Source organism: Giraffa tippelskirchi, chromosome 3, assembly GCF_054371585.1.
Source record: "Giraffa tippelskirchi isolate mGirTip1 chromosome 3, T2T-mGirTip1v1.2.pri, whole genome shotgun sequence".
NCBI classification, from domain to species: Eukaryota; Metazoa; Chordata; class Mammalia; order Artiodactyla; family Giraffidae; genus Giraffa; species Giraffa tippelskirchi.
The window spans coordinates 164,261,269-164,284,143 of record NC_137277.1 but is presented as its reverse complement, the minus strand read 5'-3'; the positions used below and the strand labels follow the sequence as shown (position 1 = coordinate 164,284,143).

The following is a 22,875-nucleotide window of genomic DNA, read 5'->3' as shown; positions in this document are numbered from 1 at the left end:
CTCCTCATCCCCTTCTTCCTGCTTTACATTTCTCTGGAACTTTTATCGCATTCCTATATACTAAACAATTCCCTCATTTTAATAAGCTATCTCCCTGACCAGAATGGAAAGTCTCTGACAAACAAGCACTGCTTTACCTCCAATGCCCAGAATAGTATCTGGCATATAGAAAGGACTCAATAAATATATGTTGTAGAAAACAGACTGGTGGTTGCCAAGTGGAGAGGAGCATGGGAGAGGGTTGGATTGGGAGTTTGGGTTTAACAGATGCAAACTGGTATATATAGAATGGATAAATAAAAAGGCCTCACTGTATAGCACAGGCAACTATGTTCAATATCCTGTGATAAAACCATAATGAAAAAGAATTGCTGTTCAGTCATCTCCAACTCTTTGTGACCCCATGGACTGCAGCATGCCAAGCTTCCCGGTGCTTCACTATCTCCTGGAATTTGCTCAAACTCACATCCATTGAGTCAGTGATGCCATCCAACCATCTCATCCTTAGTTGCCCCCTTCTCCGCCTGCTCTCAATCTTTCCCAGCAAAAGACTATATATACACACACATATATATATGTGTGTGTATATATATGTCACTTTGCTATACAGCAGTAATTAACACAACATGGTAATTCAACTATATTTCAATTAAAAAATAAATTTAGGGACTTCCCTGGTGGTCCAGTGGTTAAGAATCTGCCTTCCAATGCAAGGAACATGAATTCAGTCCCTGATTGGGGAACTAGGATCCCACATGCATCGGGGCCACTAAGCTGGCTCACTGTAACTACTGAGCCCACACACCCCACAACTAGAGAAACCTGCGCATCCCGAAAAAAAGATCCTGAGTGCCACAACCAAGACCCGACATAACCAAATAAATAAATATTAAAAATAAATTTAAAAACAAATAAATATGTTGAATTGAAATGAAATAATCTGGATAGGAAGAAATTATGGTGGTCTCTAGAAAACATGTTATTTTTGCCAAAATATAAATATAGACGATGGGCAATTAAAATAAGATCTAAATAAAAGAACCTGCTGGGAAGACTTCAGGAGCTCCAGAAAGGAAGAAAACCTCTCAGGTAGAAGGTGTCCTGGAAGCATGTCCCTGGGGTTTAAAGGCACATTATTGGAGAAAAGACCCTTTGATATAGAGAAGAAACACATCTCCTCTGGCACCAACAATCATGAAGTTTACTGGTTAAAATCATCCTGAATCTAGGGGAAAGGAGGAGCTTTATACATAAATCTCTTCTAGGTTCTCGTCCTCAAATCAGCTGATTGGCGGCTTGTCTGTTTCAGTCTCTTTAGCTCTTGGTTGAGTAGGTGGCTTGTCCAGTAGAAGGAAGGGTTGGCAACAGTAGGGTAATGAAGGTTGGAACCCAGGAAGCTGGGGTCATGTACTGTGTGTTGGCCTCAGGAGGTGGATGAGTTTCCTGCAGTGTTTGGCAGAGGCAGGTCTGGGGCTGCTGTGTGGCAGTAACTGACTCCCCAGAGAGAGCAAGGCTAATTTCTCACTGGCACCCAGGGACACCAGCACCTGTGGGACATAGAGAGATGACAAAACACGACATGCAGAGTACTCTCATTTGGCCCAGCAATTCCCACTCTAGAAAAGAAAGCAAAAGAATATGAGCTCTCGGGGACTCAAAATAGGTTATGTGGGAAAAGAAAGACTTTGGAGACAGGAACCACTAGGACCAGACTACTTCTGTTCTCTTTGGTCACAGACCATGAAACCAAGGCATCAAAAGACCCATGAAATTGTCCCCAGGAAGAGATAATAAATGCAGCAGCCAGAAGGTGAGACTCCCAACCGTGGATCTAGACCCGTGTGTATTACCACCAAAAATCCCTTTTATTATTTCCCCACACAGACTACCAGAAAATTCTGTAGTATATATCATCATCATCCTGTCAAAACTTCTCTTCTGCAAGAACCGCCCAATGCCACCACACAGAGCTATTATAATTTGGGGGTTTAGCTTTATCTTGGGCTTCCCTGGTGGCTCAGACAGTAAAGAATCCACCTACAATGTGGGAGACCTGGGTTTGATCCCTGGGTTAGGAAGATCCCCTGGAGGAGGGCATGGCAACCCACTCCACTATTCTTGCCTGGAGAATCCACATGAACAGAGGAGCCTGGAGGGCAACAGTCCATGGGGTCTCAAAGAGTCAGACACAACTGAGCGACTAAGCACACACAGCACACAACTTTATCACAGGTAGATGTGTGATTTTCAATTGGGCTGATTATATACTGAAAATTGAGCAAAAAAAAAAAACACACAGAATAAATCAGTGGTTAAGAGCATGGGCCCTAGGGACAGTCCAATGGTTAAGAGTTCAAGCTTCTACTTCAGGAGCCATGGGTTCAATCAGGAGGGGAACTAAGATCCGGTATCTGGAATGGCATGACCAAAAAGAATATGGGCTCTGGATTCAGACTCTTGAGTTCAAAAGTCCAATCCCACATGTTAGCTCTGTGACTGAGACAAGTGATTAAATTCTTTGTGCCTCAGTTTCACTGCCTGCCAAATGAGAAGCATACCTTAAACCAGATAATAAAGGTAAAATGCTTAGCATGGTACTTTTCATATGGTAAGCGCTAAAAAAGATAGCATCTTCATGGCCCTCAGAAAAAAACGACTCTATGCCTCAGCACCTCTAGTCTTCCCTCCCCCTCTCCTGCACAGCCTCCAGAAGAGAGTAAAACTTCTCCTTGACAACCCAGGCATTTACAAGCCCAATGGAGCCCTCTTCAGGCCCCTTCCCATCTCCAGGTGGGAGATGTTAGGTGAAAAACTCATGTCCAAGTCATGCCCCTGAGTTTCCTGCTCCCAGAGAAGGAGGCAGCTTGGGTTTCCAGATGTCCCAATTCCTTAAAGACTATCTCAGAAAAAATGTGATAACAGCCCTGTCGTGGTGATTTACACATCCCCTGGGATGTACCTGATGGATGCAGGGCTCCTGTCGGAGGCTGCGGAGAGCAACAAGGGCGGCTTCCTTCACGTTTGGCTGGGGGTCTCCACACGCCATCTCCAGGAGCCGCTGGGGCACTTGGCACTGTAACAGCTCCTCCCCCAGACCCTCAGGCCCCAGGTTGCCCAGAGCTGATACGGCATTGCGCCGGATACCAGCCTGAGGATCTTCAAGCAACTGGGTCATACCAGGTACTGCGGCTGCCAGGGCGGGTCCCAGGGGACCAGCTTGGTAGGCTGCGTTGCCTACAGCGAAGCTGGCTCCACGCCGCACAGCAGGGTCCTTGTCTCCGAGCCCCAGCAGCAGAAGGTTGAGCAGTCCTGCCTGGCTCTGCAGGGCCCCACGCAGGGCCATGCTGTGTTGGAGCAAGTGTCCCAGGAGCCCATAAGTACGGGCTCGCACAGAAGTCTCTGGGTGGCTCAGGAGGCTGCGCAGGGGCCGATAGGACTCATCGGAGCCAGCCAGGAGTTCGTGGACAAAAGACAAATGGCTAGGAGATAGTAACCGGGCAGTGTGGGCCAAGAGGGAGAGAAGGTCGGACGTCAGCAGAGGCTGGTCACCCAGGAGGGCAATGGAGAGGAATGAGACAGTGGTTCTAGGGGAGGCAGCCACTGTGTTCACAAACTGGTTGAGAAAGGCGGGATCCGAGAGGGCCAGGCGTGTGAGGAGACTGATGGGCAGCTCGACTTGTGTCAGTGGGAGATGGTGACAGCAGACCTGAAGAAGGGGAAAGGGTGCAGGCAAAACAGTTCAGGGAGAGGGAGAATGCACTGCTGAGAGATAGCAAGAAGGAGCCCAAAACCTGGGAGAGAGAGAAGCCAAGTTCTGCAGAGAACACCACAAAGGGCTGGAAGACCTGAGTCACAGCACTGCACCTGAGTCAGACACAACCTGGAGCCTGGGACAACATGTCCTTCCCAAGGCCAGGCTGTGGTCTGCAAGGCCTCAGTCTCTCTGCCTTCAGAGACCCGCTCACTGCTTAGTGCCAACAATCAAGAAGTGATTCCTGGCTGAGGAGCAGCGTTTCCAGGGCCTAGACCAGGATGAGAGAATCAAGAGAATCCAAACAAGGGATTGATGGAGAGAGAAGTCACCAGCCCAGCTTCAACCACATGCCTCTGTTCAGGCTTGCATGCTTCCTCCACTCCAGTCTCAGATCCTGTATGCCTCCAGGGACCTGGGAGAGCCCTGGAGCTGTCAGGAAGTGAATGTGACACAAGGTTGACCACCTTCCTGCCTGGGTGGCTTCCCCGGTACCTGTAGTAGGTGGGCGGTGACTTCTGAGTCTGTGAGGTCAGCCAAGACACCTTCAAGGAGGTCAGCATCCACATCCAGGGCAAAAGGGAAGCAGAGGAGCTGGCAGACAGAGAGCACCACGACGGGGAGAAACTCAGACCCTTGTGGCCTAAGGAGGGCAGCGTGGAAGGATGGACTTGGTCTGGCTCACCCAGCCTTCCATATTCTTCCCCCAACCCTCCTTCCCCAACCTCAATAATCACATTTCTTGCCTCACAGCTCAAGCTGTCAGCTCTTTCTCTCCTGTCTCCCCTCGTCCATCCCACCCATAATAGCAGAATTGAAATTTCCTACTCACGCCTGGCCCAGGTGATGCAGGAAACTGGGCGAAAGCAGATGCTTCAGGCTGGACATGAGGATACTTCCACGCTGAGACAGGTGACTCAGGCATAACTGGGGCTCCTGGGTAAAGGTGGCCATGGCCAAGCTCAGAAGGGCTGCCATGCCTGGAAACACCAACAGTGGAGACCCAGTGGAGCAGGCAAGAGGCTGAGATGCCCCTGCATCCCCATGGTTCTCAGGGCCACAACCTGTTCCCTGATCCTTGAGCAGCTCCCGCACAGACTCTGCCATCCCCTCCCAAGGCGGCAGCACTAGTAGCCCTCTCCGTGGGCCAACCCAGTTCCAGGCTGTTCCCTCTTGAAGAGGGATCAGTACACTGGCCCGACAAAAGGAGCCATGCTGTCGGAAGTGAGATACCTTGGGGTGAGATCAGTGTCCAGTCTGGCTCTGGGCTTTGTGGGCTGGAAGGCGACAGCTCCTCTTCCTGTGTAGATGCCTCCTCGGGGAGCCTCAGAGCCATGAAGAAGCGGTGCCACAGAACGGTCCACATTTCTGAGCTGGCCACATCCCTTATCGGATTACCTTTCCCCTGCTAAAGCCAAAATTGAGAAGGGGAGAAGAGGGAGGTCCAGGTCAGGAGTCAAAATGCCTTTTTTTCACTCTTCTTCCTGATCTATGCGGAAGAGGAGTCCCAGAAACAATTCTGTTTTCCCACCTAGGATTTCCCTGTTGTCTCAGTTTCCTCTCTTATCACATCTTAACCCCCCAACCTCTCAACCCATGTGTATGCTTACTGGAAACGTGGCAATTACAGCTTTCTTTCCACTGAATCCCAAGGGGGGCGGCTGAATGGTTCCCCTTAAAGGGTCTTCACTGGGGCAGATGGGCCCCATCTAAGGCCATCACTGGTAGTCTGAGAGGGGAGGTGACTCTGTGGCTTCCTCCCTCCTCTTGGCCAGTGGCCCCCCAAAGCGCCCAGTTTCTCTCTCCTTAGTTCGCACGCATCCTGGGATGCAGCTGTACCTGGGTCAGGAGCTGCAGCAGCAGGACGAGGAGGCCGTCGTAGAATCCACAGCCACCGGGTGGAGTCAGCCGGACCTGGTGGAGAGAGGCAGGGAGAGAGCAGCTCCCTGAGAGGGGTGAGCTGACCACACAGACTGCGCAGCCACCTCCGAGTCAGGCAGAAGGAGCTCTTTGGCCCAGAGTAGTGGGGATTCTTTTGGACTTAGGAGTCTTGGCTGGATGGATGCACGGCGTGCTTAGTTGTGTCCGACTCTGTGACCCCATAGACTGCAGTCTGTCAGATTCCTCTGTCCATGGGATTCTCCAGGCAAGAATACTGGAGTGGGTTGCCATTTCCTCCTCCAGGGGATCTTCCTGACCCACGGATCAAACCCACGTCTCCTGCGGCTCCTGCAATGGCAGGCAGATTCTTTACCACTGTGTGTCTTGGTTCCTGCCTATTCATTCAACGACTATCTCTGTCCTAAAGACACGCAGTTTGGTAAGGTAACCAGCCACAGAAACAACTATAGTTTAGGAAGACACTTACTGAACAAGAGGCTGTGAGGTAGGGGCTCTAGAGAGGGAGGAGGCATAGTTGAGATGCTAACTTTGCCCTTAGAGGTAGGAAATGGATGGTATTCAAAGTTTCAAAGGCAGACAAGGAAGGGAGAAGGCACAGCTTATAGAAAAGACAAGTCATGAAACGCCACAGTGAATTTTTGAAATGTGAACTCTTTGGCAGAGGAGGATTAAAGAGCCCAGAGGTAACAGATGAGCTCTGTGTAGCCTGCTAGCAAATGTGGACATTAACCCAGAAACTGCGGGAAGCTGCTAAGGAGCTACACAAGCTCCATCCATATAGGCAAGATTTTGTCTCTTCACTACTGTATTCTCAGAGCCAAGACTAGTGCCTGGTACTCAGTACATATTTATGTGTGAAATAATGACTGGTTGAGCAATTGGGCAGGTTTTCCTTTAAGAAAACTCACTTTGGCATCAGGGAAGAACACTAGAGAGGAGCGATCCTTCAGGAGGCAAGTGCCAGAGCCTGAGAGAGAGAGCAAGAGGGAGGGAAGCAGGGAGAAAGACGATGCCTCTTCCTCCCCCTTTGGAGGTCCTGTGTGTTCACAACAAATCTAAAGCCCTGACAGTCGGGGCTCAAAGGGACCTATTATCTGAGGGCACAAGTACAGGACAGGAAAGACTCCTGGATTCCCTCCAGGCTTACTGGAATTTCAGGCTTTTCTCCCTGAATACAGACTTTATCTGACTCAGAGAAAACACATCCCTGCATTCGGCGCTGGGAGGACTCACCTCTGCAGGGGCAGACAGAGCATGTGTGGCTGCAGCGATCCACTCCACAGGCTGGAGGTCCAAAGTCACCCCTTGCTGACCTAGCTGCCCCAACAGACAGGCCGCCGCGCTCTGTGGAGAGTCAGATGAGGAGGAGGAATGTCCCAATCTGAATGGTACTCAGGACAGGCAGAGAGGGTGTCTGTCTCCAGAAGAATGCCTCACAAAGAGCTGCACATTAGGAAACGACTCTCCTGCTCCCAGAAGGGTGGGATGATAGGGTGAAAAGGGGAGGAAGATGAAGGCTGAGAACTCACCACAAGAGAGACGACGTGCGAACGCGTAAAGACAGTAGCAATCTCACTGCCTAGCTTCTCCATTCTGGAAAAAGGATACATATCAGGGATGCAGCCGTGTGAAAGGAGGCTGCTGAGTGACCTGCCTTCTCCCTTGGATGGCGCTCTCCACCAAAGCTGCATATCCACCTCCAGGGCACAGAGTTGGTGGGAATCTAGGTCTCTTCTTTGCAGAGAAACCTTCATTCTGTCCTAGTCCTTCCCAAGGACAGGCTGTATGGTGTCACTCCCCATAATCCATGTCAGGGTGACCTACGTGGGTGGAAGGTATCCATGTCAGGGTGACCCTACTTTATGACTCACCCAGAAGGCAGATCTTGGAGGCGAAGGACAAGAAGGGAGAGGAGGTAGAGAGTTACTTCAGTAGATTCTTCCATTTCCTCTACCTTTACCTATAAAGGAAATCCAAGGCATCAGAATGTCCTCTGCCTCTGATTGAGATGGTAGGGTCCCCAAGAGATGCCCACTTGTGCCGCTGGCCTACCTTGCCCTGGGCCAACTTCAACAGTGACTCCAACGCCAGGGGCTCTTGCCCGAGAAGACGGCATAAGTGCTCACTGACGTGGCAGCAGGAGTAGAGGACCTAAGGGGTGTGTGAAGGAGTTGGTCAGGGAGGCAAGTCCTAGACTGGAAGGCTCAGATGAAAGCAGGCTAGCCTCTGAACAGATATAGTATCCACAACTAGGGGTGTCAGAGAAATTCAGGCCATATCCAACTCTTGCTGAGAGACTGAGATGCAGACATGTCTCAGTTCTAGTGAGGACTGGATGACATCAGGGCCATCTCAGCTGAACTGATTTAAAAGCAGAAAGGGGTCCTCCTCCACGGGGGGTGGGGGGGGTGTCTCTCATCTCTCTCTGTTTCTCTTGGTGTCTCTTTCTCTCTCTTTCTCATTCCTGGAGGTGAAAAAGAAATCTGAGGGGCCAAGAGTTCTGGGCAGGCAGTACCTTGAGAAGGGGTAGGCACAAGATGGGATGCTGCAGGCCAGAGATGAGGGATGACCTCAGGTGGTTGCTGTCTTCGGTGAGATGATCAGCCAGATGCTGAGAAATCTGGGGAGACATACTTGAAGACTCAATCCCATTCCCTTTATTCCAATCCTATTCCTCTCATATTTCCAACTAATCAGGACTCTCAATCCCTGGCTTGCCACTCTTCCCAAGATTCACCAGGAACCTCAGACCTCATTCCATTCCCAGTCTTCATGCTCAGTGGAGAAGCAAAAGACAAGGCCTAGGTCAGTCCCACTGCAGGCAGGTACAGAGGAAAGTGTTGCTGGCCAAAAGGGAGCAGGAAATCTGAACCCTGAACCCTTGAGCAAGCATCACTAGTGGCTTCAGATCAGCCACCCCACCACATACATGGGCAATTTGTCACTGAGTTCTTCAATCAGCTGGCCAAGGACCCTGGGATTCTGGCTACATCATGTTTGACAAGTGGCCCAAACCTAGTGGCTAGCATCTGCTTCTGAAAGTACTGAGTAAAGGCAGGCAGAGAAGCTTGTTTTTCTGCTTTTCTGAGACACTGGGGCCAACCTCTCCAACCCTGGCAACAGGGACAACAGGAACAAATAACTGTAGCTCAGGACTTCCCTGGTGGTCCAGTGGTCAAGATCCGCCTGCCAGTGCAGGGGACACGGGTTTGATCCCTGGCTCAGGAAGATCCCACATGCAGTGGGGCAACTAATCCCGTGTACCACAATCACCGAAGCCCTGCTCTAGAGCCTGTGATCTGCAACAAGAGAGGCTACCATAATGAGAAGCCCACTCGCCGCAACTAGAGAGTAGCCCCTGCTCTCTGAAACTAAAGAAAGCTTGAATGCAGCAGCCAAGACCCAGAACAGCCATAAATAAATAAATAAAACTTAAAATAAAAATTAAAAAAAAAATTTGTAGCTTAGACCTGCTCCTTGGCTTCCCAGCAGCCTGGCAGCCCCACAGGAATGGTGCACATGGCCGCCAGCGCCGAGGAAATGGCTCCAGGCAGATTCTCAGTCTGCTCCCGCAGCTGCTGGCTCACCTGGGGGGCTCCTGTGTGAAAGACAAAGAATGCAGAAAGGCGAGGGTTGTTTCAGATTTTCCGTTCTTTCTCTGAGTTCATAGTTACTTAACACTCGCTAAATGCCAGACACTGTTCTAGGCAACCGGCAGGATAAACAGCAGTGCTGGTCCTGCTGACAAGTCAGTCAAGAGAACCTCCCCTCCCCATTCCCGTTACCTGGGGGGCTGTGGAAAGGGAGCTGTGGAACTGTCAAGCCATGAAGGAGCCCGTCCAACACAGCCCGCTGTGTAGTCAGCAGGCTGGAGTAGAAGGCTTTGGAGATGGTACAGCTATTCCCATCCATGGCTTCACACAGAACAGTAAAGCACTAGGGGAGACGGGCAGGGTTCACATTAGCACATCAGAAACCAGACTGGACTCAGGGTAAGGAGCAAGGGTTCCTGGAGAACCTGAGAAAGGAGGAGGAAAACCCAGGGGGACCAGTTGTTGAATTCTAAGTAGTCCTCACACAGAAAGTGCAAAGTAATTGTCTTCATGTTTGGGAACAGGAATTTTAGGTGTCAATCCTTCTATTTTGATCAGCTGCTCCCTAAACGATATTTCTCGAAGTAGTATCGTGGACCCCAAGTATAAGAATTCCTGGGGATTCATGGGTCCTTCCCAACCCAGTCTTCACAATTTATTCCAAACTCCCCATGCTACTCACTGCACAGTGACATATGAGAAGTGCTGACCAATAATGTGAGTCACTACTGGCCAAAATTTAGGTTAGACATTAACAGCTTCCTGACCAGAAAGGATGAGGGATGTTAAGATAGGCTCCCAGACTAGAAGACATTGAATGGACTGCTAGCTGGAGGTAGGACTTCAGCCCACATCTGTGCTCCTAGTTGCCAGTCTGAAACTAATCAAACAACTGTTTCCTTCCTTGTACATGTTCCTCTCTTAATGGTCTCTTCTGAGACCAGTCAGAGCTTGGCTATTTTCTCTTTCAATCCTCCCTTCCTGTCCCTCACATGCAGAGTCCAGGAGAAATGACCCATCTAGGTTGCTAGTCTGTAGGACAAACAAGGTTGGGAATACTAGCTGATCTATAAATCTATTCAAGAAGAAATTACTTCTATTTGTGGTTCCCTAAAATAGGTCACACTGCATACTGCTTCTGCACCTTAATATACATTACTGTTTCTGCCTGGAATGTCCTCCCTGCTTCCCTGTCTCATCCACATGGCAAACTTCTGGGCATCCTTCAAATCCTAGCAGAGATGATTTCCTTCTTCAAGATTTCTTCTATGACCCTACAGAGTTCCCCGATGATCCACTGGTTAGGACTCCACACTTCCACTACAGGGGGGCCCCGGATTGATTCCTGGCTGGGGAACTAAGATCCTGCATGCTGTGTGGTGCAGCCAAAAAAAAAAAAAGATCTTTCCTATGACCCTCCAGGTAGTGTGAGTCTTCCTCAGTGGTGTTTCTGTGTTTTATATGAAGTTCTAGTGTACTTTTAATATTTATTTATTTGGCTATACCATCTTGGTTGCAGCATGTGGGATCTAGTTCCCTGGAGTCTTAGCCACTGGACCACGAGGGAAGTCCTTCTACTGTACTTTTCACACTGTTGTCCTTTATCACATTTATTCTACTAGACTAGTCCTGATCCCTTGAAGATACGGACTTCCTCTGACTCAGATGGTATACAGCACATAGTTGGCAGGCAACAAACATTTGTTGTATTACTTGATCTAACCCTGTACAGTCATGAGAAAGAGAATGGGAACAACATGGGGAAAAACAGAGATAGAAATCTGGAAGGGAGAGCAGATTACCATAAGGCTGTCCCTCCGCAAAGCCTGCTCAGAGTCATCTGGTTGGGCCAGCAGTTTCCCCAACAGCTCCAGAAAGAGGTTGGCGGCCTCCTGAAATACCTGTAGGCTGGGAAAAAATGAGTCCTGGTTTCTTCTCATCTCTCTACTAAATGCGTACATGTGGTAAATGGGTCAGTGCACAGCGGGTAGGAAAATCTCTGCAAAGGAACACATCAGAATGCTCTCCCTCTCTCTCCTCACACATACACACAGGAGTCTCACATACACACCTCCAGGCCTCTTCTCTGCCATTTTCTCTAGCTTATTCCCACTCTGAGCCTTCCATTCAGTGTATGGTGACTACCATTGATCCTTAGAACCTGAAATTCTGTGGGCAAATTTGGAGGTGACTCAGGTCCTTAAAAGGACTTGCTGGACTCTGAGAGGTCACTCAGCTGATCCCTAAACCTGTCACAAATCATGGCTTCTCCTTACTTAGCCTCTTCCTAATGGGGAGAGGAAGAAATGGGGGTAGGAATTGAAGCCAAACCAGCCAACAGTGCAAGACTGCCTCTCATCCCACCTGTCACCTGTCTGGCTCCTCTCCAGATTGAAGGTGCAGGCAAAGTAGGCCTGAATCACAGCCACCAGGTCCCGTACGAAGGCCCCATACCAACATTGCTGCCAGGGAAGAGGACAGGGAGTTAGGGCAACTCACGGGACAGAAACAAAGACCAAGGGAAAAACGGGTCAGAGATTCAGTTAGGTTGAACCAAACAGAAAGGGATAGAGAGAAGAGAGGAGAGCTCAAGGTCACAAGTGGTGGCCAATAGGCTATGAACAGCCCAAAATGTGTCCTGTTTGGTCTGAACAGCATTTTGGAGTGTAGCAGGTTCTATTTTTCAAAATAGTACAAATTCTCTTCTAAATGCCTTAAAAACACTCAAGACTAACACTCATCAGCAGAGTGCACTTCTAGCCACCCAAGCCTTGGCCCCAGTAAACACTTCGCATTCCAGTCTCTCGGCTCAGCTGTGGCGGGACACAGCATGGGCACATGGATGTTGAGGCTCAACCTGAGCTCTCCTGCTGATCGTCTCTGTGACCATCTACAGGGTAGTGCCCGTGGGTGAGTTAATCTCTGAATAGTGAGAAATTACACAGAAAAATCTGGATTTCTAGCTTCTCTTAGAAAACTGGAGGATGTGGCACCATGAGCCCATTTTCCCACCAAGCAACAGTAAGCTGGATGCGCCTGGGCCCGGGACCTCAGTTCCTCACGTTCCTGCTATTCATACAGTCACACACGGTCTACTCCCCTGATGATGTTACCTCCCTGGCCTCGGAAGGCATGAGAATTTGCAACTCGTAATCTCCAATCTCAGTAGATAGGAAGAAGAGAAAGAAAAGGCCGTCGGGCTGATAGAGATGGCAGTTCGAAGAAAAGAAATCCAAAGGGAAGAAATGTCGGTCAGTCCTGAGAGGCAGAACTTACCTGCTGGATACTGCTGCTCTCCTGGCTGTGTCTGAGGAGGCTGAGCAGCAGCCCAGGGAGCCTGGCCTCACGGCAGAAGGAATACAAGGGAACAGAGTCACTGCAGCTGGACAGGAGACTGCTCAGGACCCGGAGTGCAGGAAGGAGGCGGGGAGCACCCTCCAAGACGCCTTTTAGGATCTGGGTGACACAAGGGAAAGAGACAGTAATCTGTGTCGTGAGAGATAAAAGAGAGTCACAGACACCAAGTGTCCTCAAGATGCTGAGAAAGAAGACCCAGTGTTCTTACTCCTTTCTTTGGAAATCTGAAACCCAGAGAAGGAGAACAGAGAAACAGGGAAAGTGCACCAAGAAAGGGATATAGGTGGCCAGGGCCCCTGACTTAGAGGTGACCAAGGGGGAGCGGGATCCCCCCTCAGTCAGTGACAGACCCAGTGACCATTCCTATCTGCTCCCTTCCTTCTCCAGCCCATCACCTTAAAACAAAACAAAATGAAACCACACACACACACACACACACACATTTCTGAAAATTAAAAACAATGGGCACAAAACAGTGCTGTTCAACTCCAGATAGACAAAACAGTATTATCCAGCTCTACCTCCAGGGTTAACAAACTGCGGCTTGCAGGCGAGATCCAGCCTACTACTTATTTTCATACAGCTTATAAGCTAAGGACAGTACTATATTTAAATGGTTATTTTTTAAAAGGCTATTTTTCAAAAGAAGACTAACATTTACATCAAGTACTTTACAATATGCCACTCATCATTCTAAATCTGCTCACTTATTTACTCAATCTTTACAATAACCTCAGTTACTATAGAGTAAATACAATTACCAACTTTATAGATAAGGAGACCGAAGCTTCCAGACAGGTTAAGTAAATGGTCAATAATCACACACAGAGGGCTTCCCTGGTGGCTCAGTGGTAAAGAATCCTCCTGCCAATGCAGGAGACAGGGGTTTGATTCCTGGTCCAGGAAGATCCCACATCCCAGGAGGAGCAACTATGTCCATGTGCCACAACTACTGAGCCCTTGCTCTAGAGCCCAGGAGCCACAAGTACTGAAGCCCATGCACCCTAGAGCCTGTGCTCCACAACAAGAGAAGCCACCATGATGAGAAATCCTTGTACTGCCACCAAGAGTAGTCCCCACTCACCACAACTAGAGAAGGCCTGGCAGTAAGAGACCCAGCACAGCCATAAGTAAACAAACACACACAGTAGTTCAGCTGGAATTCCAACTCAGAAAGTCTTACCCTGGAGGCAGAGTTGTTAACTTCCTTTCCCACTGAAAAATTATCTGACACAGAAGGACATGTAGGGGCCAAACGAGAGATGCAGGGTGCCAAGACAATGCAATGGGAAAAGGAGAGTCTTTTCAACCAGGGGTGCTGGGATGATTATATACCCACACGCAAAAAGATGAATTTAGATTCCCCACCTCAAAACATATATAAAAATCAACTTAAAATGAGTCAGAGACCTAAATGTCAGAGCTAAAATTCTGGGAAGTTTTTCTTTCTTAAATAGGAGAAAATCTTTAAGACTTTGGGTTTAAAAAAAATGTCTTAATATAATATCAGAAGCAAAATCCACAAAGAGAAAAAATGGTAACTGGACTTCAAAATCCAAAACCTTTGTGCTTCAAAAGACATTCTTATAAGAATAAAAGGACAGATTAAAACTGGGAGAAAAAATTCGCAAACCACACACCTGATAAAGGTCTTGTATCCAGGATATATAAAGAACTCTTATAACTCAAGAAGAAGACAACTTCAAAATAAGCAAAGGATAACCCTATATGCGAGACAGAATAAGAGACACAGATGCATAGAACAGTCTTAGGGACTCTGAGGGAGAAGGTGAGGGTGGGACGTTCTGGGAGAATAGCATTGAAACATGTATATTATCATATGTGAAACAGAACACCATTCCAGGTTCAATGCATGAGACAAATGCTCAGGGCTGGGGCAATGGGATGACCCAGAGGGATGGGATGGGGAGGGAGGTGGGAGGGGGGTTCAGGATGGGGAACACATGTAAACCCATGGCTGATTCATGTCAATGTATGGCAAAAACCACTACAATATTGTAAAGTAATTAGCCCCCAACTAAAATAGATAACGGAGAAGGCAATGGCACCCCACTCCAGTACTCTTGCTTGGAAAATCCCATGGACGGAGGAGCCTGGTAGGCTACGGTCCATGGGGTCGCTAAGAGTCGGACACGACTGAGCGACTTCACTTTCACTTTTCCCTTTCATGCACTGGAGAAGGAAATGGCAACCCACTCCAGTATTCTTGCCTGGAGAATCCCAGAGATGGCGGAGCCTGGTGGGCTGCCGTCTGTGGGGTCGCACTGAGTCGGACACGACTGAAGTGACTTAGCAGCAAAATAGATAAATTTATTTAAAAAAAAAATTAGCAAAGGAAATGATTTGATATTTCACCAAAGAAGATATACAAATGGCTGGTAAGCATATGAAAAGATGCTCACATTAGTCATTAGCAAAATGCAAATTAAAATAGCAATGAGATACTATTTTACACTCACTAAGATGACTACACTCAAAAAGACAGATAATAATACATGTTGGCAAAGATGTAGAGAAATGAGGACCCTCATACATTGCTGGGAATGCAAAACGGTATAGCCACTTTGGAAAATAGTTTAGCAGTTTCTTAAACATAAATTTACTATCTGACTCAGCATTTCACTCCTAATGCATAGGCCCAAGAGAAATGAAAAAATCATTTCATTTCAAAACTAAACGTTCAGTTGTTCAGTCGTGTCCAACTCTTTGTGATCCCATGGACTGCAGCATCCCAGACTTCCCTGTCCATCACCAACTCCTGGATCTTACTCAAACTCATGACCATTGAGTCGATTATGTCATCCAACCATTTCATTCTCTGTCATCCCCTTCTCCTCCTGCCTTCTATCTTTCCCAGCATCATGGTCTTTTCCAATGAGTTAGGTCTTCGCATCAGGTGGCCAAAGTATTGCAGCTTCAGCTTCAGCATCAGTCCTTCCAATGAACATTCAGGACTGATTTCCTTTAGGATAGACTGGTTTGATCTCCTTACTGTCCAAGGGACTATCAAGAGTCTTCTCCAACACCATAGTTCAAAAGCATCAATTCTTTGGCACTCAGCTTTCCTTATGGTCCAACTCTCACATCCATACATGATGACTGGAAAAACCATAGCTTTGACTAGACGGACCTTTGTTGGCAAAGTAATGTCTCTGCTTTTTAATATGCTACCTAGGTTGGTCACAGCTTTTTTCCAAGGAGCAAGTGTCTTTTAATTTTATGGCTGCAGTCACCATCTACAGTGATTTTGGAGCCCAAGAAAATTAAGTCTGTCGCTGTTTCCATCGTTTCCCCCTCCACATGCCATGAAGTAATGGGACCAGATGCCATGATCTTAGTTTTCTGAACTTTGAGTTTTAAGCCAACTTTTTCTCTCTCTTCTTTCACTTTCATCAAGAGGCTCTCCAGTTCCTCTTTGCTTTCTGCCATAAGGGTGGTGTCATCTGCATATCTGAGGTGATTGATATTTCTTCCGGCAATCTTGATTCCAGCGTGTGCTTCCTCCAGCCTGCCATTTCGCATGAGGTACTCTGCATATAAGTTAAATAAGCAGGGTGACAATATACAGCCTTGACGTACTCCTTTCCCAATTTGGAACCAGTCCATTGTTCCATGTCCAGTTCTAACTATTGCTTCTTGGCCTGCATATAGATTTCTCAGGAGGCAGGTAAGGTGGTCTGGTATTCCCATCTCTTTAAGAATTTCCCACAGATTATTGTGATCCACACAGTCAAAAGCTTTGGCATAGTCAATAAAGCAGAAGTAGATGTTTTTCTGGAACTCTCTTACTTTTTCTATGATCCAGTGGATGTTAGCAATTTGATCTCTGGTTTCTTTGCCTTTTCTAAATTCAGCTTGAACATCTGGAAGTTCTCGGTTCACATACTATTGAAGCCTGGCTTGGAGAATTTTGAGCATTACTTTGCTAGCCTGTGAGATGAGTGCAATTGTGTGGTAGTTTGAATATTGCCTTTCTTTGGGATTGGAATGAAAACTGACCTTTTCCAGAAATGAAAATGAAAACATATGTTCACACAAAGATTTCCTCATGGATGTTCAAAGTAGCATCATTTATAAAAGCCAAAAGGTGGAAATAACCCAAATTTCTATCAATTTGTGGAATAAACAAAATGTGATATATACATACAATAGAATACTAATTAGCAATAAAAAGGAACTAAGTACTGATACAGGCTACAACATGAATGAAACCTCAAAAAGCATTATTCTAAGAGAAAGGAGCCAAAGACTATCCATTGTATGATCACATTTACATGAAATGTTCAGAAAAGGCAAATCTATGAGACTGAAAGCAATCTCCTTGTAAGTGCTATGAGTGGGAATGATGATTAACTGTAAATAGCTAGGAATTACCTTTTTGGGGTGATGGAAATATTCTAAAACTGAATTATGGTGATCATTAGTATACCTGTATTAGAAAATATAATAAATTGTTACACCTGTATTTTTTATCTTGTCAAAAATTTTGTAGAAATGTGTTTTCTCTCATTAGAGTAGTTATGGAACTACCCTGGCAGTTCAGTGGTTAAGACTTCGCCTTCCAGTGTAGGGAGTGTGAGTTCAATCCCTAGTTAGGGAGCTAAGCTCCCACATGCCTTTGGCCAAAAACCCAGAACATAAAACAACAGAAGCAATACTGTAACAGATTCAATAAAGACTTTAAAAATGGTCCACATAAAAAAAAAATCTTTAAAAAAGAAGAAGCAGTTAAATGATACCCTCCATTTTTTCCCTCTTGGCAGTCAACGCTTAAAAAGGTTACAGCTGAAAGCTTGCTTATCCTTGCTTTGAAGAATAGTTTTTCCCTTTAGAAAGAAAAACCCAAGGTCTGCTCTTTCTGTATTACTAAAAGAAGTTACCAAACCTCCCTGAATTAAACAGACAGTAGTGAAAGAAAATTGGAAAGGGACTTTTTCCTTATGCTGATTAATGTTTTTTAGCACTTCATCTGTGAAAACAGTCACCAGTCCCATCTGTGGTATCCTTTTGCTAGTTACCTGCTCTCCAGCCTCACGCAGCTGACTTTGGATGCGCTGGCAGAAGTCAGGACTGCACAGCAGGGTGAGAGGGGCCTTCAGCTGGAAGGTCCCAGGCTCGGTAGTCTCTAGCAGGTGTTGCCACTCATCATCGCTGTCTTGCTCCTGAGGCATTGGGAAGAGAAAGAGGTCAGGAGGAGTGTGTCAGGTTCGAGGCAATAGCTCCCACCCTGGGGAATCATGAAAGTAAAGTGAAAGTGTTATTCGCTCTGTCATGTTGGACTCTCTGTGATCCAATGGACTGTAGCCCCCCAGGCTCCTCTGTCCATGGGATGGATTCTCCAGGCAAGAATACTGGCGTGGGTTCCCATTCCCTTCTTTAGAGGATCTTCCCGAACCAGGGATTGAACCCAGGTCTCCCGCATTGCAGGCAGATTTTTTACCTGGGAAGCCCAGGGAATCATGAAGTAACTGCAAAAAGCCAGTGACTCCTTTGGCACAGCTGTATTTTTTTCAGCCACCAATTTAAAAAGGTACAATTGGCAGTATGTGAGAGGTCTTGAAAAGTCTCTTGGAGAACACTAGCATGTGTACATAAAGAGATACCTAGGAAAATGTCCACTGCATGGTTTATAATAACATCATAAAGCTAGTCAGTAAGGGAATAATAAATCATGGCACATCCATGTTAGGAAATACTAAGAAGTTATTAAAAAGACTAGGATTTCCCTGGTGGTCTAGTGGTTAATCTAGGTGTGATCACTCACCTAGAGCCAGACATCCTGGAATGCGAGGTCAAGTGGGCCTTAGGAAGCATCACTACAAACAAAGTTAGTGGAGGTGATGGAAATAGTTGAGCTATTTCAAATCCTAAAATGACGCTGTGAAAGTGCTGCACTCAATATGCCAGCAAATACGGAAAACTCAGCAGTGGCCACAGGACTGGAAAAGGTCAGTTTTCATTCCAATCCCAAAGAAAGGCAATGCCAAAGAATGCTCAAACTACCGGACAATTGCACTCATCTCACATGCTAGTAAAGTAATGCTTAAAATCCTCCAAGCTAAGCTTCAGCAATACGTGAACCGTGAACTTCCAGATGCTCAAGCTGGTTTTAGAAAAGGCAGAGGAACCAGAGATCAAATTGCCAACATCTGGTGGATCATCAAAAAAGCAAGAGAGTACCAGAAAAACATCTATTTCTGCTTTATTGACAATGCCAAAGCCTTTGACTGTGTGGATCACAAAAAACTGTGGAAAATCCTGAAAGAGATGGGAATACCAGACCACCTTACCTGCCTCCTGAGAAACCTGTATGCAGGCCAAGAAGCAACAGTTAGAACTGGACATGGAACAACAGACTGGTTCCAAATAGGAAAAGGAGTACATCAAGGCTGTATATTGTCATCCTGCTTATTTAACTTCTATGCAGAGTACATCATGAGAAATGCTGGGCTGGAGGAAGCACAAGCTGGAATCAAGATTGCCAGGAGAAATATCAATCACCTCAGATATGCAGATGACACCACCCTTACGGCAGAAAGTGAAAGTGAAGAACTGAAGAGCCTCTTGATGAAAGTGAAAGTGGAGAGTGAAAAAGTTGGCTTAAAGCTCAACATTCAGAAAACTAAGATCATGGCATCTGGTCCCATCACTTTATGGCAGATAGATGGGGAAACAGTGGAAACAGTGGCTGACTTTATTTTTCTGGGCTCCAAAATCACTGCAGATGGTGACTGAAGCCATGAAATTAAAAGATGCTTACTCCTTGGAAGGAAAGTTATGACCAATCTAGATAGCATATTAAAAAGCAGAGACATTACTTTGCCAACAAAAGTCCGTCTACTCAAGGCTATGGTTTTTCCAGTGGTCATGTATGGATGTGAGAGTTGGACTATAAAGAAAGCTGAGCACCGAAGAATTGATGCTTTTGAACTATGGTGTTGGAGAATACTCTTGAGAGTCCCTTGGACAGCAAGGAGATCAAATCAGTCCATCCTAAAGGAGATCAGTCCTGGGTGTTCATTGGAAGGACTAATGTTGAAGCTGAAATTCCAATACTTTGGCCACCTGATGCGAAGAGTTGACTCATTGGAAAAGACCCTGATGCTGGGAAAGATTGAAGGCAGGAGGAGAAGGGGATGACAGAGGATGAGATGGCTTGATGGCATCATCGACTCGATGGACTTGGGTTTGGGTGGACTTAGGGAGTTGGTGATGGACAGGGAGGCCTGGTGTGCTGCGGTTCCTGGGATCGCAAAGAGTCAGACGTGACTGAGCGACTGAACTGAACTAGTGGTTAAGAATCCGCCTGCTAGAGCAGGGGACACAGGTTGGATCCCACATGCCATGTGGCAACTAAGCCTACATGCCACAACTACTGAAGCCCATGTGCCCTAGACCCTGTGCACCACAAGAGAAGCCACCATGCTGTGAGAAGACTGCTCACTGCAACTAGAGAGTAGTCCTCTCTTGCTGCCACTAGAGAAAGCCTGCATGCAGCAACAAAGATCCAGCACAGCCAAAAATAAACAAACAAACAAATCTTAAAAAAAAAGATTGTAGTACTGACAGTGCATCACTCATGTACTGTTTCTACCAAAAATGCACGACTTGAATCTAACCATGTGGAAGTATCAATCTGAGGAACATTCTACAAAATAACTGACCTGGGCACGTAAAAACTGTCAACCATGAAAAACAAAGAAAGAGTAGGAAGTATTTCAGATTAAAGGAGACTAATGAAGTATAACAACTAAATGCAATGAATGACACTGGACTGGATTGTGGATTGGGGGAAAATGTGTTTTTGCTATAAACATTACTGGAGCAATTGGGAAAATCAAAATATAGATTGTAGATTAAGGAACAGAATCACATCAATGTCAGATTTCTGACTTCTATAAATTGTACTGAGATAGTGCAAGGGCATCACCTAGCTCTTAGCAAATATGCACTAAAGTCTTCGGCAATGAAAGGGCATATCTACAACTCACCCTAAAATGAATTTTAACAACTGGTGAATCTGGGTAAAAGGGTATATAGGAATTCTTGGTGCTGTTTTCACAATTATTCTTTAAGTTTGAAACCTTTTCAAAATAAAAAGTTAAAACCCTAAAAAAACAAAAGATTGAAGTAGATGTAGAAAAATATTTACAACAGATTATATGGTAAGAGATGCATGAGGCAAAACAATACCTACAGTCTGGACTCAGTAATGTAAAAACAGCCAAACTATATATTCTACGTGGCTACATACATATGTATAAAAGCACAGAAAGTCTGGAAGGAGACAGACACCTCAGGACTGAGATAAGGCTCAAGGGGGACTTTCCTTTTTACTTATGTACTCCAATTTTTGATAATTAAATGTTCACATACTATGCAATTAAAATCTATGAATAAGAAGGAAATAATTTTTAACACAAGGGGACTCATCCTTCGATAGTTGGGAATCACTGTTACAGAAAACCACTACCAAGACCTAACACCCATGGCAGGGACAAAGCCAAGAGGAGCCTCTAGGGCTTACCTCATTTTCCAGATCCACTGCATCAAGGCTCTGCTGGCCCATCACCTCTGGTCTCAGCTCTGGGGACGCTTGCTCACAGTCCTGGGTGATCCAGTTTTCCCTGCCAGAGGAAGCAGGGAGTAGGATGAGTTCCAGATCTGTGAGGCTTAGGGTTAACTTGTCCCTCCTTCTAGGTCCAGCGTAGGAATGGAAAGTCATAGAGGACTGGCTAGAAGAGACCTTCTAGGATCTGGCCAGGACAGCATATGTTCACTACACACATATCCTTGACTGCCCTCCCACTGTGAATCTTATTTTCAAATCTACCTTGGTGGCTTTCCCCTGTAGCTCTCAACGCAAATAATCTTTCTGTGTGATTTTTTTTTTCCTTTTCACTTAATGTATAACTGAGACATAGAGAAAGGAAAGTTCCTATGTTTCCTGATAAAATCAGGAAAGCATCTGGAATCAGAATTCAAGAACCCAAAACTCAAGACTCCCAGGGCCCTGTCCACATTTAGGCAGTGATGAGTGACAGGAACCATGCTGCATTTGCTTTGACTGGAGCCAAAGCTCTGCAAGTCTCGTCATCTTATAGATCCTGGGCTCTACCCTCCTCACCGAGGTGCAGGGGGGGCCTCTCCAGCACCCCACTCAGCCCAGCTGCTCTTCATTTCTGAAGCTACAACCCCAGTTAGGAGGCCTGGTTCCTGAGGAGTGTCCTTGAGTTTGGGCAGAGGGGCTGTGCCAGGAGCCACCTTGCTGGTCCTATCCTCTTGCTCAAGGGGAGGTCCTGTGTTCTGGTGTTTCTGCAGGAAATGGGCAGGAGACACTGAGTCAGAACTATCTGGTTGCCATAAGACACTATGAATTCCATTTGAAGCCGTTTCCCAACCCTAGAAAGTCACCCTCCTGCTCTAGCTTCCCCAGTCACTAGTCTGGCTAAGTCACACATACCCCTCTGCCCCACTCACCTTCTGCTTGGCCTCCTCAGCCATGCGTTTACAGGCTTGCCGCAATATGCGATATCGATTGCCCTTGGGGGCCAGCCGGTGAGCCTGTTGGTCCTTTAGGACCTGAAGTTCTGGGGGTAAACGACTTGTGAATGGGGTACCGAAATCTGGGCCTGCTGGCTCGGTTAGTACTGCAGAAAGAGAAGAGGGGACACATGGTCATACTGGAGCTGTGCCACTGTTTCCACTTGGCCAGAGACAGTGGCAGCATCTTCAGGCTTCTGTGCAAAGAGGCCCTTTTGACAAAGTGACAAAGAGGGAAGCGGGGTTGCAAGGGAAGTGCAAGGGTCATGCAAAAGGCAAGAAAGAAAATTGAAGCTGGAGGGGCAAAGAATATACGTTGGATCCAGATGTTGGGACCAGGGGTTATATTGGGTAGAAGTGCGAGAGCCCTGGGAACCCTAAGGACTTACTGGTGACACGACCAGCAATAAAGGGGTGATGTAAGAGGTCTGGCCAGGACAGACGTTGCCGGGGGTCCTTGGTGAGCAGTCCCTGAAGGAAGTTCTGTGGAAAGAAAGGATACCCCATCAGTCTGCACTTCTCCATGGGCTCTCAAACTCATCAGAACTGGCCAAACAAGACTTTAAAAAAAAAAAAAAAATTTATTTATTTGGCTGCGTTGGGTCTTAGTTGCAACAGTTGGGAGCTTTTGTTGCAGAGCACAGACTCTCTAGCTATGGCACATGGGCTTAGTTGCTCCATGGCATGTGGGATCTTAGTTCCCCGACC

The 22,875-nt window shown here is 46.7% G+C and overlaps 1 protein-coding gene across 13 annotated transcripts in view; it reads right to left on the bottom strand.

Annotated features, from left to right (window-relative positions):
• Positions 1-1,180: 1,180 nt before the first annotated feature.
• Positions 1,181-22,875, bottom strand: part of STK36 (serine/threonine kinase 36) — a 27,092-nt gene continuing 5,397 nt past the window's right edge. For 7 of the 13 annotated variants that reach the window (XM_081584035.1, XM_081584032.1, XM_081584033.1 and 4 more), the window contains 22 exons: positions 22,557-22,650; positions 22,105-22,274; positions 21,752-21,939; positions 21,152-21,251; positions 17,643-17,786; positions 12,523-12,702; positions 12,360-12,407; positions 11,611-11,708; positions 11,049-11,154; positions 9,439-9,589; positions 9,124-9,251; positions 8,169-8,273; positions 7,706-7,804; positions 7,525-7,613; positions 7,183-7,246; positions 6,887-6,997; positions 5,591-5,665; positions 4,985-5,159; positions 4,584-4,731; positions 4,247-4,394; positions 2,960-3,706; positions 1,181-1,547 (listed from right to left, as the gene is read on the bottom strand). In XM_081584035.1, the coding sequence (XP_081440161.1) occupies positions 1,404-1,547; positions 2,960-3,706; positions 4,247-4,394; positions 4,584-4,731; positions 4,985-5,159; positions 5,591-5,665; positions 6,887-6,997; positions 7,183-7,246; positions 7,525-7,613; positions 7,706-7,804; positions 8,169-8,273; positions 9,124-9,251; positions 9,439-9,589; positions 11,049-11,154; positions 11,611-11,708; positions 12,360-12,407; positions 12,523-12,702; positions 17,643-17,786; positions 21,152-21,251; positions 21,752-21,939; positions 22,105-22,274; positions 22,557-22,650 (3,312 nt within the window). In that variant the 3' untranslated portion in view covers positions 1,181-1,403. The remainder of the gene's footprint in view (positions 1,548-2,959; positions 3,707-4,246; positions 4,395-4,583; positions 4,732-4,984; positions 5,160-5,590; positions 5,666-6,886; positions 6,998-7,182; positions 7,247-7,524; positions 7,614-7,705; positions 7,805-8,168; positions 8,274-9,123; positions 9,252-9,438; positions 9,590-11,048; positions 11,155-11,610; positions 11,709-12,359; positions 12,408-12,522; positions 12,703-17,642; positions 17,787-21,151; positions 21,252-21,751; positions 21,940-22,104; positions 22,275-22,556; positions 22,651-22,875) is intronic. The other 6 variants (XM_081584037.1, XM_081584039.1, XM_081584036.1 and 3 more) reach the window with 1 other exon arrangement.